The sequence below is a fragment of the Salmo salar genome, chromosome 27 (assembly GCF_965601325.2).
Source record: "Salmo salar chromosome 27, fSalSal1, whole genome shotgun sequence".
In the NCBI taxonomy this organism is placed as follows: domain Eukaryota; kingdom Metazoa; phylum Chordata; class Actinopteri; order Salmoniformes; family Salmonidae; genus Salmo; species Salmo salar.
The window spans coordinates 32,836,045-32,852,196 of NC_138317.1; the positions used below are offsets into that span (position 1 = coordinate 32,836,045).

The following is a 16,152-nucleotide window of genomic DNA, read 5'->3' on the forward strand; positions in this document are numbered from 1 at the left end:
TGTTGTTCTGTTCCTTCCGTTGGTTGTTGTACCCTAATTCATCTCATCTTATCCCCCTCTCCCCTTAACCCCCATCACCCCTGTGTTTTGCATTAATATGTATGTTTTTAATGATACATAATGACGGGCAATAAAATGTTAGGGTAAGTCAAAAAGAAAAAGTGTGTTGCCATGGCAACCACCTGTGCTCCGGCAAAGAGCAGAGTGCATGCGGTCATGTTGCTCACATTATGAAAGCCTGCTTTAAAATGGAGTGGAGGCTGGCTGCACACATGCACTGTAATTGCCCATGCCATTCAGCACTCCTGCATTGTGCGGCTTTGCGAGCCGGATAAATGGCGGCAGCAACACTGCTATTAAGGGATAAATCTATTAGGGAACCATGGCTTGGTCTCTGTATCTAAACTTCATTTGGTGTGTTTGGGCGGGGGGTAGGGGATACCAAATGATAAGGAAGCAGAAATGTCTGCTTTGATGGTTCGATCAAAGCCACGAAATCAGAAACCTTTGTTTGAATGCGTCCATTTTGTTTACAGTGACATCGTAGGTTAGTCGTCATGTATTTTGTTTAAGCTCGTTTTTTAGTTTTTTTAAGACATTCTGATTTCACTAGACAATGAGATGGATGATTATGCCTAGTGCAGAAGAGAGAACAGACAATGGCTACGCGTGTCAACATCACCCCCTTTTATGTTCACGGGAAACAGGAACGCATTGTTTTTCAAGTATTGGCAAGGACCTGTTGAGTGACCTCCCTGACAAAAAAGAAAGTAGGAAAACAAGCCACTTACACAATCATATTATGATATACTCCCTCTAGTTAAAATTAGAGTCTTTTTCAGGATATGCATACTGCATACATTTTTTCTTGCCAATGCGTCTGCCTCTGTTTTTACCCCAGGTAGGATTCTATTTCACAGAGATGAGTCAGGACGGGGTAATCGTTTCTGTGAGTAGAGGGGGTTTGGATGTACGTAAACAGTGTAATGCATTTCTTTGCCTCCCTCTGTGACTGTGTAAATCAGGTGATACACTCACTGACAGCCATCACAGTCTCTCTCTATCTGCCTGGAAATCACTTTTCTCTCTTGTTATTCACCCTCCCCAGACTTGGCTGGCTGAGATAGATACACTCCCTCTCTATGTCTGCAAATTACTCATTCAGCACATGTAGACATCCCTACTTCTGTCTCAAAGATGTGTCAGAGATGTTTCCTCCCTCCTCTCTCTCTATCTCTCTCTCCCTCTCTCTCTCCCTCTCTCTCTCTCTCTCTCTCTCTCTCCCTCTCTCTCTCTCTCTCTCTCTCCCTCTCTCTCTCTCTCCCTCTCTCTCTCTCTCTCTCTCTCTCTCTCTCTCTCTCTCACACATACACACTTATTTTTCTCTTTCTCTCTTTTTTCCGATGGAAACCTCTTCAAAGTATGAAACCCTCTGAGGTTAGTCTCTGGGGTTAAAACTTTGTAAAGAGAGCATTCTGGGAAAATAGCAGTCCTCCCAGCCAGCCATGTGCATTTTGGTGTGGTCTTGGTTGTCTGCTTGGAAGAACCCAAAGCATCCAGCTCACCAGCCGGACAGCTAGCCAGCCAGTCAGTCAGCTAGCCAGCAGTCACCTCTGGGTGGAAGGCTGTCAGTGACAATAGCAGGGACAGGGGGTTTATGAAGGGATCGTCTTTCCTTTTACTAGCAGGGATAAAAGCTGTCTCTCCAGCCTAATCCGCCCAAATGTTTATGCTGTAAACAGTGTTCTAGACCCTCGCTAGCTGCTGAAGATGACAGTAAAGTCTAGACTTTCATAGACACCCTCGAACAAAGACATGAAGGATGTCTACCTCCACATCGACTTTCTACAAAGAGACACTTTCAACCTTTGTTGACTTCTGACTCTCAGTCTAAGATTTAAAGTGAATAACAATCCCGTCCATGTGGTATAGCATTAACTGTGTACGTCTTACATTTCCCAGAAACATAGTCTCATGTTCGTAAATGCATATGTTTGTGCACTGTTTACTCAGACCATGGACATGCCTAGAAAACACCTGGTCCCGTGCCATATAAATTGATGGTTGGTAGATACTGTTGGTTGATTTGATTATTGGAGTCTCTGTTTGGTCTGCATTGCAAAGTGATGCCATCTCTTTTTTGGGGGTAATTGTTTTGTAGTAGTCATAGCAATGCTAATCAACCATCATAAGCCTCATCCCTGGCACAATCACCAGTGTGTGTGTGTGTGTGTGTGTGTGTGTGTGTGTGTGTGTGTGTGTGTGTGTGTGTGTGTGTGTGTGTGTGTGTGTGTGTGTGTGTGTGTGTGTGTGTGTGTGTGTGTGTGTGTGTGTGTGTGTGTGATATACCCCCTGAACACTCACATCTCCTTCTCCCAAAGTCATCTGAATACCCCTGATAATCAACAGCAGTGAAAGTTACAGTAAAATGCTCATAATCCGTGTCTAGAAAAATACTGAAACGCTAACAACATAAATTAATGTAAGCTGATATGCAGACAGTATCTGTTTTCTCCCCCGCACTCGTCTGTATTATTGTCTACAGTAACTCATGAAATTACCTTCCAAATTGGTAATTTTTAGGTTTCAGAAAATGTTCCTTTTCAACGTTCAATATGCTTCCAGCCGCGAGAGCTGTAAATATGTTAGCTTTTCTCTAACAGCCGATGCATGGACTCAGCAGCGCGCTTTTGTACCCCTCCACCCACTCCCTACCAACAGGCCCCTGTTCTAAAACTGTCAGCTAGCTTAGTTAATACAACAATTACTCTTGACTTTTCAACACGACAGTTTTTTCTACGCTGTAAGGCAGGAAGAGCATGCATACAAGCCTACAGATTCCAAATGAATCCATCTTTGAATTTCATCAGTAACAAAATGAATTAGAGTAGCCAGAAAAATGTAATCATCGCTCCCCTGGAAATTGAAATAGATTAGAGATGCATGCTCAGGGGACTGCTCATTAGGACTGACCCCGCGTAATTATAGTATCCATTTGTGAAATTCATAATGGACTTGAGGCAACTTTGAACTGAGCATGAATTAAGACTAGATTGCGCCGTGGTCCCCAGGGCTCCCATGGATCAGTTGGTGTATTCTCCCTTTGTTATAGATGATGTGGGCATATTAGAGAGAAGTGTAGTACAATGGTATTAATGACACATACATTCTGTAGCCTACACATCAAGAGAGAGAGAGCGAGAGAGAGAAAGGGAAAGAGAGTGAGAGAAAGAGAGCGAGAGAGAAAGAGAGAGAGGGAGAAAGAGAGTGAGAGAGGGAGAAAGAGAGTGAGAGAGAGAGAAAGGGAAAGAGAGTGAGAGAAAGAGAGAGAGGGAGAAAGAGAGTGAGAGAGGGAGAAAGAGAGTGAGAGAGAGAGAAAGGGAAAGAGAGTGAGAGAAAGAGAGAGAGAGAGAAAGAGAGAGAGGGAGAAAGAGAGTGAGAGAGGGAGAAATAGAGTGAGAAAGAGAGTGAGAGAGAGAGAGAGAAAGAGAGAGAGTGATAGAACGAGCGAGAGAGAGATCGAGAGAGTGAAAAGATTGAGAGAAAGGGAGAGAGAGAGAGAGAAAGAAAAAGAGAGAGAGACAAAGAGAGAGAAAGAGAGAGAGAGCAAGAGAGAATTTACCCTCCTAATACATTGTTGGGCTTGTGCACAAATGTACATTTTTGTGCTGAAATATAGGCAATACAGTAAAAGTGAAAGGATATCCGTTCAAAACTCCCTTTGTGCTTGTACACCTGTTTATAATGGCAGAGGGGGAAATGTAAAACGTCATATTTAATCCTTTTTACATGTGTAAAGTTGCCCGTCAACGTTATAGCAGCCAACTCAGCCTGGCACACTATAGTGAAATGAAGAACAGAGTCCTTTCAAAACCTTTTTTAATGTTTTCATTTTCCTACAGTCATACTCATTGGATTTAGGACATTTCACTCAGCTGAGAAGTGGCCTACTTGAATTAAGATTGACATATATTGATAGGCTGTTCTGTCGATTGGTTTTGTCACCCAGTAAAGCCCAGTGTTGTACATTGAAACTTGTATAGTTCTCTTAATGATTGCACTACACGTGCTGTAAAATGTGTCAAGTATGAACAAGTACAAACTACTACGTTTGTATCCATTTTTTGCTTGTTTTACTGATAGTCCTCTGCTTTTTCATTGTGGAACAGGACATTATCTGTAGACCTTTAGAGGATATCCTAACATTCACCTTCCTCTCTCTCTCTCTCTCTCCATCAGGTTGATCTCCTTCCAGGAATTTGTGGCCTTTGAGTCGGTCCTCTGTGCTCCAGATGCGCTCTACGTGGTTGCCTTCCTGCTGTTCGACAAGACGGGCAAAGGAGCAGCCACCTACGGTACGTAACGTTCCCTCTCTGATTTGATTGACAGCTCTATTTCCAACCCCCTGGTTTGATTTGTGACCGCTGAAGTACAAAACAATGTGGACACTTATAGCTAGGATATTCATATTGAAGTGAAGGAAGAATTCTTAAAGCTGTTCTCAAGTACACTATAAGCTATTTTATTTACTGAAAGTACATTTCATTGGACATTTATTTTTATTTTGTTATTTTGGAAGAGGTAAAAATACATCATTTTTACTGAACAAAAAAAGACCTAAAAAATGATATTGTCACATATAACCATGAGAATCAATGACAGTAACCTTAGCCCCTATGGAGATGACAGATATTTGTTGTGGAGGGGTGGAGGGGGAGAAGACATGTCTGTCTGGTGGAGAGGTGTGTGTTTGTGATTGGGACCATTACCTAGAAGGCTCCAAGCCCAGAGGTGAGAAGAGGACACATTTTTACGTGATTCACATTTCCCTAATTGATTTAAACAACCTTCATTTTGCCTTCTGTAGGTGTGCCAAATTAGCACATTAGGACTGATTTGAAATGCGGCGCACATATCTTGGGCACAAACAGAGAGAAAGTAAATTCCGTTCTAATTGTTGGTAGTCGGCAGGGAGTAAGATCATTGTGGTTGATTATGTATGCACATATGTAAATGTTCATATTTAAAAGGAGCAATTAGACTATTTATCAGTGACGTGGTGTATCTGGTTTGGTAATTAAAAGCTGTGTTGTTTTTCTGCCTTCTGAAAGGTTAATGAATATAGCCTACTCCGACGCTACCGTGGCTATGCTAGGAGATGCAACAAGAAGGGGAAAATTGCATGAAAAACATTACACATGCCCATACGCTGCTGTTTATCGCTCATGTTCAGCTACCATTTCACCGAAAGCAAATAACTTGTGATTGAGATTATGGTCTTGTCAAAGTCGCTTTATTGTGATCCATTACATGATTTTATCTCTTTTTTCAATTTTTCATGAGATTAAATGGCCTTCTCCAACTCAACCAAAATAACAAGTCCTTTATAACATATTGACAGCATGAATTGCTGTGGCTTAGTTCCATTAAAGACAGTTTGTTTTTCCACATCATAAATGGTGTTTTGTTATTAATTTTTATTTCATTTTTGTACGTTGTTTTCTTGTTTGTTAATAACCTGTGTAATTCCTATTAAGTGATCGCGGAAAAACAGATATTTTTACATGAAGGGATGAATGCACTGTTAATTTTAAGTGTTTTATAAAAAGTAAATCCATAATTTCGTGGAATAGAGTTAATTAAACTGTGACATGAAACACACATTAAAACAGGATTGTACTTCAGCCAAAGAGACCAAAAAAGAGAAGAATAAAAGGTTGCCTGAGTGTTGACAGGTCCATAAAGGCTGATAATATAAACGGTAGGTAGGTCTGGAATAGGGAATGGCACTGCAGTGTTACACTGCCCAGTAAATGCAGCATTTTTATTGCCTCATTAAAGTGTAAAACCTGCTGGAGCTGTCTTGTTCCGAAAGGTATGGCCTGATCTGGCTGGGGAAAAAATCTCACTCCCATTTCTCTGGTTTGCATCCCAAATCACATAACTATTCCCTAAATAGTGCACTACTATCGATCAAAAGTATTTATGGAATAGGGTGCAATTTGGTACGGATCCTCTCTCATTTCTCTTTAAGTTATTCATTCACTGATACATACTAGTAGGTTTGAAACACTTTTTTTGTTTAGTGGTGTAATAAGAAGTAGGTTTCTTTCAGACTATCTGTTGTTTTGGTTTCTCTGATAAGGCTGTAATCATTTGGGCTGGTGATCAATGTCTCCCACCTACATTACCTCTACTGAATGAGATTGTCAGAATTAGAAAAGCATATAATCACATAGCTTTGCATACTTTATAGCTACGGTAGATGTCAATCCATCATCGTTGTTTAGACCTATGGTTTCAGGGACCTGTAACTTCCGTAGTTATTAACACATACTTTTCTAATATGAAATCTATAAAAAAAATAAAATGGTCAATGATGAAAATTTCTACAATTTGATAGAAAATAATAACACATTTCTTCCTGACATAATACACAACATTGTCTCCCATGTCTGCAAGTAACCGAGTCTTGTGAAGCAATGCTACTGCTAACCAGCCATCTACAATAGTCTGTTTGTCAGCAGGGTCAGAATGAAAAGGGGACTGATTTCATTAAAGGTGCTCGTCTTGTCTGGTCTCTCCTCAGAGGACGTGAAGCAGGTCTTCAGCCAGACCACCAACCATCAGCACATCCCCTTTAACTGGGATTCTGAGTTCATGCGGCTGCACTTCGGCACAGAGAGGACCAAGCACCTCAGCTATGGAGAGTTCACCCAGTTCCTCCTGGTGGGTTGAAATTCTCTATATCACCTTGCACTCACATAGACTGTCTCTCTCTCTCTCTCTCTCTCTCTCTCTCTCTCAGCAGTCTGTGTTAGATCTTTACTCTAACCTGCTTCTCTGTATTCACACTCTGTGTGTGATGACCATGGTGTGTGTGTCTGTATTCAGACTCTGTGTGTGATGACCATGGTGTGTGTGTCTGTATTCAGACTCTGTGTGTGATGACCATGGTGTGTGTGTCTGTATTCAGACTCTGTGTGTGATGCCCATGGTGTGTGTGTCTGTATTCAGACTCTGTGTGTGATGACCATGGTGTGTGTCTGTATTCAGACTCTGTGTGTGATGACCATGGTGTGTGTCTGTATTCAGACTCTGTGTGTGATGACCATGGTGTGTGTCTGTATTCAGACTCTGTGTGTGATGACCATGGTGTGTGTGTCTGTATTCAGACTCTGTGTGTGATGACCATGGTGTGTGTCTGTATTCAGACTCTGTGTGTGATGCCCATGGTGTGTGTGTCTGTATTCAGACTCTGTGTGTGATGACCATGGTGTGTGTGTCTGTATTCAGACTCTGTGTGTGATGACCATGGTGTGTGTCTGTATTCAGACTCTGTGTGTGATGCCCATGGTGTGTGTGTCTGTATTCAGACTCTGTGTGTGATGACCATGGTGTGTGTCTGTATTCAGACTCTGTGTGTGATGACCATGGTGTGTGTGTCTGTATTCAGACTCTGTGTGTGATGACCATGGTGTGTGTCTGTATTCAGACTCTGTGTGTGATGCCCATGGTGTGTGTGTCTGTATTCAGACTCTGTGTGTGATGACCATGGTGTGTGTCTGTATTCAGACTCTGTGTGTGATGACCATGGTGTGTGTGTCTGTATTCAGACTCTGTGTGTGATGACCATGGTGTGTGTGTCTGTATTCAGACTCTGTGTGTGATGCCCATGGTGTGTGTGTCTGTATTCAGACTCTGTGTGTGATGACCATGGTGTGTGTGTCTGTATTCAGACTCTGTGTGTGATGCCCATGGTGTGTGTGTCTGTATTCAGACTCTGTGTGTGATGACCATGGTGTGTGTGTCTGTATTCAGACTCTGTGTGTGATGCCCATGGTGTGTGTGTCTGTATTCAGACTCTGTGTGTGATGCCCATGGTGTGTGTGTATGTATTCAGACTCTGTGTGTTAAAAGCTATGGTGTGTGTCTGTATTCAGTGTACTATTTGATGCCCATCCAGCCTCGGCCTGACACACACAGACTTAGGTTCCTCTACTTGGTCCTGTTTCCCAACACAGCTCATCATATTGACCTGATTCTACTTGGTCCTGTTTCCCAACACAGCTCATCATATTGTCCTGATTCTACTTGGTCCTGTTTCCCAACACAGCTCATCATATTGTCCTGATTCTACTTGGTCCTGTTTCCCAACACAGCTCATCATATTGTCCTGATTCTACTTGGTCCTGTTTCCCAACACAGCTCATCATATTGTCCTGATTCTACTTGGTCCTGTTTCCCAACACAGCTCATCATATTGTCCTGATTCTACTTGGTCCTGTTTCCCAACACAGCTCATCATATTGTCCTGATTCTACTTGGTCCTGTTTCCCAACACAGCTCATCATATTGTCCTGATTCTACTTGGTCCTGTTTCCCAACACAGCTCATCATATTGTCCTGATTCTACTTGGTCCTGTTTCCCAACACAGCTCATCATATTGTCCTGATTCTACTTGGTCCTGTTTCCCAACACAGCTCATCATATTGTCCTGATTCTACTTGGTCCTGTTTCCCAACACAGCTCGCCATATTGTCCTGATTCTACTTGGTCCTGTTTCCCAACACAGCTCATCATATTGTCCTGATTCTACTTGGTCCTGTTTCCCAACACAGCTCGCCATATTGTCCTGATTAGGCATTAATGAAACACTGAGGTTATACTTTAGACCACGCTGGCATTTGTTTTCCATTACAGTTAAGTGACGTAACCACCAATATAAACCCACTCCACCTATACACCCTTCTATCGAAAACAGGTAGACGTGTTCTCTTCCATAAAGGATAGTATCAGCCGTGCTGCTGCTGCTGCCCCGCATTCCTTTTGTATTTGTGGTGTGCTAGCCATTTTCCAATATGATGTCTAGACGTGAAATCAGGGGAGAGGGAGACTGGAGGAGAGGGAGAGTGGGGGAGAGGGAGAGTGGAGGAGAGGGCCTTGCCAAGTTTGCATCTACACTCACTATATCTGAATGAGCTTTCTATGTTACACTTAACTTGGACCAGATGGGTTACACTGTGAAGAACACACTGATATTGTGTGTGTGTGTGTGTGCGTGTGCGTGTGCGTGTGTGTGTGTGTGTGTGTGTGTGTGTGTGTGTGTGTGTGTGTGTGTGTGTGTGTGTGTGTGTGTGTGTGTGTGTGTGTGTGTACGCGCGCTCATGCATGTGTGTGTTGTAGCCAGTTACATTAGGGAAATATTTTGCATTCAGGGCTCGCACAGTTCGACTCCAGTGGTTTCCAATACTTCATACCAGAAGTACAGCAGTAATGCTCATAGCTCAACTATGAAATACACATTTCCTATTTCACTCACTTCATTTAGTCAGTTTGCCCCAATTTCATAGCTATTGATTCATGTCATAATAACTGAGTCAGAAAAGTAATTTTTTCTGTGGTTCTTATTTAATTCAGGGGCTGTGATTTAAGTGTTTTCCCAGTAGTAGAGGAGAAAATGGTTGTTATAAATCCACTTAGACCTGAGTGAAGACCTTTACTGTTATTTTAAGTTATTCAGTTATTTTAATTAACTACTATTTGAAAATACTATAATTTCTATTCCCCCTTGTAATGTGAATGATAATACAGATTTAAGATGTGTATCTCACAGTTAAGCACAGTAAATGTGTAATAATACATACTTTTATTATACAACAAATATACTGCATGTACATTCAGGGGACAGTTTATTAGGTACACCCATCTAGTACCGGGTCGGACCCCCCTTTGCCTCCAGAACAGCTTGAATTCTTCGGGCATGGACACATTGCTCAATTGGTATCAAAGGACCTAACCTGTGCCAGGAAAACGTTCGCCACACTCAGTCAACTTACCTGGTTAAATAAGGGTTAAATAAATAAAAATAAAAAATGACACCACCGCCACCAGCATGTACTGTTGACACCTGGCAGGATTACACCAAATCCTGATTCAACAGGAACTGGGATACATCGGACCAGGCGATCACGTGCCCACTGGGGCGGCTTCTTCTTGTTTTTAGAGTGGTACCTGGTGTGGTCGTCTGCTGCAATAGCCCATCCGTAACAAGGACTGACGAGTTGCGGCATTGCGAGATGCCGTTCTGCACACAACTGTAGCTTGCACGATTTTTGATATTTTCGTTTGACCTCTCATCGGCAAGCTGTTTTTGCTCACATGACTGTGTTTTTTTGTTTGTCGCACCATTCTCTGTAATCCCTAGACACTGTTGTGTGTGAAAAGCCAAGAAGGCCGGCCGTTTCTGAGATACTTGAACCGGCGCGCCTGGCACCAGCGATCATACCACTGCACCACGCTCAAAGTTGCTTAGGTCACTCGTTTTGCCCATTTTAACGTTCAAGCGAACAGTAACTGAATGCCTCGATGCCTGTCTGCCTGCTTTATATAGCAAGCCACGGCCACGTGACTCATTGTCTGTAGGAGCAAACCATTTTCGTGAATGGGGTGGTGTACCTAATAAACTGGCTACCCAGTGTACTGTATATACTGAGGTTTATTTTCAGTGGTTTCCTCAATGGGGTTACTCATCCTTATACATTGTGTTTACTTGCATAATCATCCATAATGATGACGAGCCAGATGCACACAAGATGGGATTATCCCGGAAAAACGTTTGCGCTGCAAATTCCTCGCCAATTACTGTCTCGATGGATGCCAGAGATTCTCCAAAATTACATGATTTGCATTTCAAATGGCACCCTATTCCCTATATAGTGCACTACTTTTGTCCAGGGCCCATAGGGTACTGGTCAAAAGTAGTGAACTATGTAGTGTATAGAGTGCGATTTGGGATACAACCATTATTTTTTTCTCATTAGCGGGGTTTTTTCAGGATCAGAAATGAGCTTAGGTGGTGGACGTGGCAGGGGCAATGGGCACAGTCAGCCAGTCAGCGCGGCTGAATTTTAGAGGCCCCCATCTTGGCTGTGTAGAAAAATGTGTACATTTTTAAACTTAGAGAAATTATTGCTGTTGTAAAGCATATTTCCTGTAATTCTACACATTTTTCCATGGAGGTGAGAGAAAAAAATTATATTTTAAAGCTAATTTCATGCGATTCTACATGTTCTGCCATGGAGCTGAGAGAACCTTTAACAGTTTTAAAGCACATTTTCTGCAATTCTACACGTTGCCATGGCTAATGCTGTGTTCCTATGCTCAAACAATAATACAATCAATACTGCTAAATTCATTGTTTTGGGAATTTTGGCACCAATATACAGTATAAGTCTGTGGCTGGCACACTGAACATGGATGGAGGGCATTAAAGTGGCCTTGTTAAGTTATGTCTGAGCTTTTGAAAGGTACAGTCTATGATCTGGGGTTGTGTTTTCAATGGTAATTTCAATGCTTGATATTCACCAATTTAGCTGGGAAAAAAACAGAATCCCAGACTGTAGCTTTAAGGGTTAGTAATGACTTTAACCTGGTGTGTGTTGATCGGAACCACTGGGAACAGTTAGAGGGAATCTGTACAGTATTTCTCCTGCAGGTATTCCATTGTTTAAAGACCTTAAACAGCAGGAAAGACGCCAACGCCTCTCGTATTGAAACCCAAAACAGAAGTGGCTCGTCAAATGTTTTTTTATTCCGTCCAGTCCAGGGACAATTAAAGTGAGTGTAAATGCTGTGGCGGTCTGTGTAGTGGTCGTCAGAGGCTGAGCTCTCCTCCTGAAATGAAAACCATGTCTCTAAAACACTCACAGTTACAATAAAACTGTAAACTGACTAGATTCTGTTGTTCCATGTGGTTGTGGCAGTCCAGGCAGCTCCTAACTCTGCTCAGTGTTGTCCAGCCTAAAGAGCTCAGGGATATTTTTCCCTTTACACACACGCTTTTATTTTCTCTTTTTCTCCTCCTTTCTCTCTTGTTTTGACTATACCGCTCCAGTTCTTTTTTCATTCGCTGTTTTATCTGTGGTAGTTTCTTTCCCCCCTCACATGTTTATTGGTTTGGACCTATTCATCCCAAGTTCAAAAACCAACTGTAAAGAGTCTTGGAAATGTCCCATACCCAAGTGATTTGTTTATTTGCGATATGTTCCTTTGTATGGTTTCCATTTTGGACCTCCTCAGTACATTTACTATAACCTCCCCTAATGATGACTCTCCTAACTGATCGTTATATGGCAGTAGGTAGTTGACGAGCTCCTATGCGGAATCATAAGTGCTTGTTCCTGACACCCTGCTCTCACAGAAACCTGGTTTGCAGATCACACCTCTTTTGGGAGAAATGTCTCTACTTATTCTCCCCTTTGTATTCAGCTTTATGTAGGTGTCAATCTCCTCAAACTGTTTTCTGGAGTTATTGAGCGTAGCCTGGGGCCTGTTATGTTATCAAAAATGTTAGTCACTCAGACTTAGACACTGGAGTTCTTATGACACAGAATGGTAGGGAGGAAGTAGAGTTTTATAGTCAAAATCCTTATAAAAATAATATTCAATAACATCTCTAATTTACTGAAATAAAGTCAGTAAGTAGCCTATTGGTATTCAAGTTTTACAGTTATTTGAATTGTGGTATTTTCAGTATGAGCCCAGAGGAAGCGGTTTTGTTTACAGGGTGTCTCACCAGACGTGTGGTCACAGGTACAGTAGTGATAATGGCTTTTAATTTCAAAGCCCCACTGGAGCCTTCCCATGAGCCTGTCTGTTGTCTCTACGGTCCACAGAGGAGGAAGTTGCTGTGCCGTGTGTGTGTGTTGTGAAATAGTGAGCAGTTAGGTGATTAGCCAGTCTGCATGTGTATCCCCTGGAGTGCCTTAATGGGGGATTTGGACTGGTGAGAGAAACACAAACGACGCCCCACTGCAGCAGCATGAGGGGAAGGAGAGGACAGGAGAGAGGAGGAGGAGGAGAGGAGAGGAGAGGAGAGGAGAGCAAATTACTGCAGCTCCGCCAAACGCTGGTTCCCTGTAACTGAGAGGGAAAATGGCGTCAGGGGGCTCATCAACGGCAATCCTGCTTCTCCGAGAAGTGTGTGTGTGTGTGTGTGTGTAGGTACACCCTCATCTGAAGTCATTAAAATGTTATAAGAGGACACTATTTTGCACAACATGTCTAAATCATGTCACAGAAATATAATGTTACCGGGTTTAACCGAGCAGGACGATGTCTCTGTGGCCGTGTGTTTGTTGCTCTATGTCTCTGAAGCTAGGAATGTCTGTGTGATTTAAAGGCTATCTGTGTGATTTAAAGGGTATCTGTGTGATTTAAAGGTTATCTGTGTGATTTAAAGGGTATCTATGTGATTTAAAGGGTATCTGTGTGATTTAAAGGGTATCTGTGTGATTTAAAGGGTAGGGTATCTGTGATTTAAAGGGTATCTGTGTGATTTAAAGGGTATCTGTGTGATTTAAAGGGTATCTGTGTGATTTAAAGGGTATCTATGTGATTTAAAGGGTATCTATGTGATTTAAAGGGTATCTGTGTGATTTAAAGGGTAGGGTATCTATGTGATTTAAAGGGTATCTGTGTGATTTAAAGGGTATCTGTGTGATTTAAAGGGTATCTGTGTGATTTAAAGGGTATCTGTGTGATTTAAAGGGTATCTGTGTGATTTAAATGGTATCTGTGTGATTTAAAGGGTATCTATGTGATTTAAAGGGTATCTGTGTGATTTAAAGGTTATCTATGTGATTTAAAGGGTATCTATGTGATTTAAAGGGTATCTGTGTGATTTAAAGGGTATCTGTGTGATTTAAAGGGTATCTATGTGATTTAAAGGGTATCTGTGTGATTTAAAGGGTATCTGTGTGATTTAAAGGGTATCTGTGTGATTTAAAGGGTATCTATGTGATTTAAAGGGTATCTGTGTGATTTAAAGGGTATCTGTGTGATTTAAAGGGTATCTGTGTGATTTAAAGGGTATCTGTGTGATTTAAAGGGTATCTGTGTGATTTAAAGGGTAGGGTATCTGTGTGATTTAAAGGGTATCTGTGTGATTTAAAGGGTATCTGTGTGATTTAAAGGGTATCTGTGTGATTTAAAGGGTATCTGTGTGATTTAAAGGGTATCTGTGTGATTTAAAGGGTATCTGTGTGATTTAAAGGGTATCTATGTGATTTAAAGGGTATCTGTGTGATTTAAAGGGTAGGGTATCTGTGTGATTTAAAGGGTATCTATGTGATTTAAAGGGTATCTGTGTGATTTAAAGGGTATCTATGTGATTTAAAGGGTATCTATGTGATTTAAAGGGTATCTGTGTGATTTAAAGGGTATCTGTGTGATTTAAAGGGTATCTGTGTGATTTAAAGGGTATCTATGTGATTTAAAGGGTATCTGTGTGATTTAAAGGGTATCTATGTGATTTAAAGGGTATCTATGTGATTTAAAGGGTATCTGTGTGATTTAAAGGGTATCTTAGAAAAAAGGTGCCATCTAAAACCTAAAAGGGTTCTTCATCTGTCCCCACAGGAGAACCCTTTTAAGAACCCTTGTTGGTTCAAAGTAAAGTAGAACCCTTTTGGTTCCAAGTAAAACCGTTTTGGGCTCCATGTAGAACCGTTTCTACAATTATGTTAATGGTTAGGGTTAGGATTAAGATTAGGTTTTTGGGTTCGGGTAAGTGTAAGAGTACGGGTTAGGGTTTAGGGAAAATAGAATTTTGAATGGGACTGAATTGTGTGTCTCCACAAGGTTAGCTGTATAAGACTGTGTGTGTGTGTGTGTGTGTGTGTGTGTTATTAATCTGTGTGTGTGTTCCTCTGTCTCCTCCCCAGGAGATGCAGCTGGAACATGCGCGGCAGGCCTTTGTTCAGAGGGACAAGGCCCACAGCGGCTCCATCTCCGCCCTGGACTTCAGGGACATCATGGTCACCATCCGGCCCCACATGCTCACACCCTTTGTGGAGGAGAGCCTGGTGGCGGTGGGTCTGGCTCCCTGGTTCTTCTCCCTCTCTCCCTCTATCCCTCATCCTTCTCGCTCTCTTCCTCTATAATTCTCCCTTTCCTTCCCCTAACGTGTCATTAAAGCCTTTTACTGCAGTGGGCTAAATCAGGGTCACACAGTCTTTCTTGGTAGTCTTAAACAATCTACATCTACAATCTACATCAACATCTACTTGAAACAAAAGTATCCACCTCACACACATGGTTATGGGCTTAAACAAGAAGACACCTTCACCATGTCAGATATAGAGATGAAAAGTATTCCATTTTGAGTCTGCATCCCAATATTACACTTTATATACATCACAGAAGACTGAAATATAACAAAACTGTTTGACATAGAAACACCGGATTTTCAACATTTAAAAAAATATATATGTTTATTAATGATGAAATTATGAAAAATATTAATAACATTCCACTCGTGAGACCACTAGGTCATTTGACTGCAGGAAAGAGCTACCTCAAACCTCTCTGGCATCAAACCAGGCAGTTAAATGTCTCTCCCTTCACACACACACACACACACACACACACACACACACACACACACACACACACACACACACACACACACACACACACACACACACACACACACACACACACACAGCTGTTTTGGTGTCCTCTCTTTTACTCTCTCTGTGTGTGATGATTAAATGAACACCAGTATGGTATGTTTGTGTGAGTGAGTATGTACAGTATGTGTCACGTCACACGTTTGTTTGTGTCTCTGTCTGTTTTCCTCGTGTGTGTGTGTGTGTGTGTGTGTGTGTCTCCCTCCACATCTAGGCCATTTTATAAACACCTAGTGAACTCTGTCATTTCTCCCACATTGTTTACCTCATAAACCAGCCATCTCAGGGTCCATGTTAGTAAACACACACTCACTGCCATTACAGCAGACGCATTTAAGACAAGGCTGTGTGTGGAACCATGCCTACACACTATACACACATTTACACACATTCTCCCTCTAATCTCTCTCACACACACTGAAACATGATAAATGATAAATAGAATGCTCAGTTTTCCCAAATATTTGATTTTCTCTCCCTTTGTGTCCCTGTACATGGCTAGGGTGTAGATTTAGTGGCCAAGGCACAGTAATATGATGTTTCAGTGAACAGCAGAGGCTGCTTGGATTTTGGATGTTAGATAAATGAATATTTTTGTCAGAAGAGGAGAAGCTTCAACCCAAGTAGCCTCTTCCTCCTTCTGCAGATGGCTTCTCTCCCTCACTGCTAGCTGTGTTG

At 41.8% G+C, this 16,152-nt stretch overlaps 1 protein-coding gene across 1 annotated transcript in view; it reads left to right on the plus strand.

The window, feature by feature from the left end:
- Nucleotides 1–16,152, plus strand: part of slc25a13 (solute carrier family 25 member 13) — a 90,461-nt gene that overhangs the window by 17,718 nt on the left and 56,591 nt on the right. Inside the window, exons 4-6 of the mRNA XM_082970223.1 lie at nt 4,240–4,355; nt 6,590–6,729; nt 14,728–14,874. Coding sequence (XP_082826349.1) covers nt 4,240–4,355; nt 6,590–6,729; nt 14,728–14,874 — 403 coding nt within the window. The remainder of the gene's footprint in view (nt 1–4,239; nt 4,356–6,589; nt 6,730–14,727; nt 14,875–16,152) is intronic.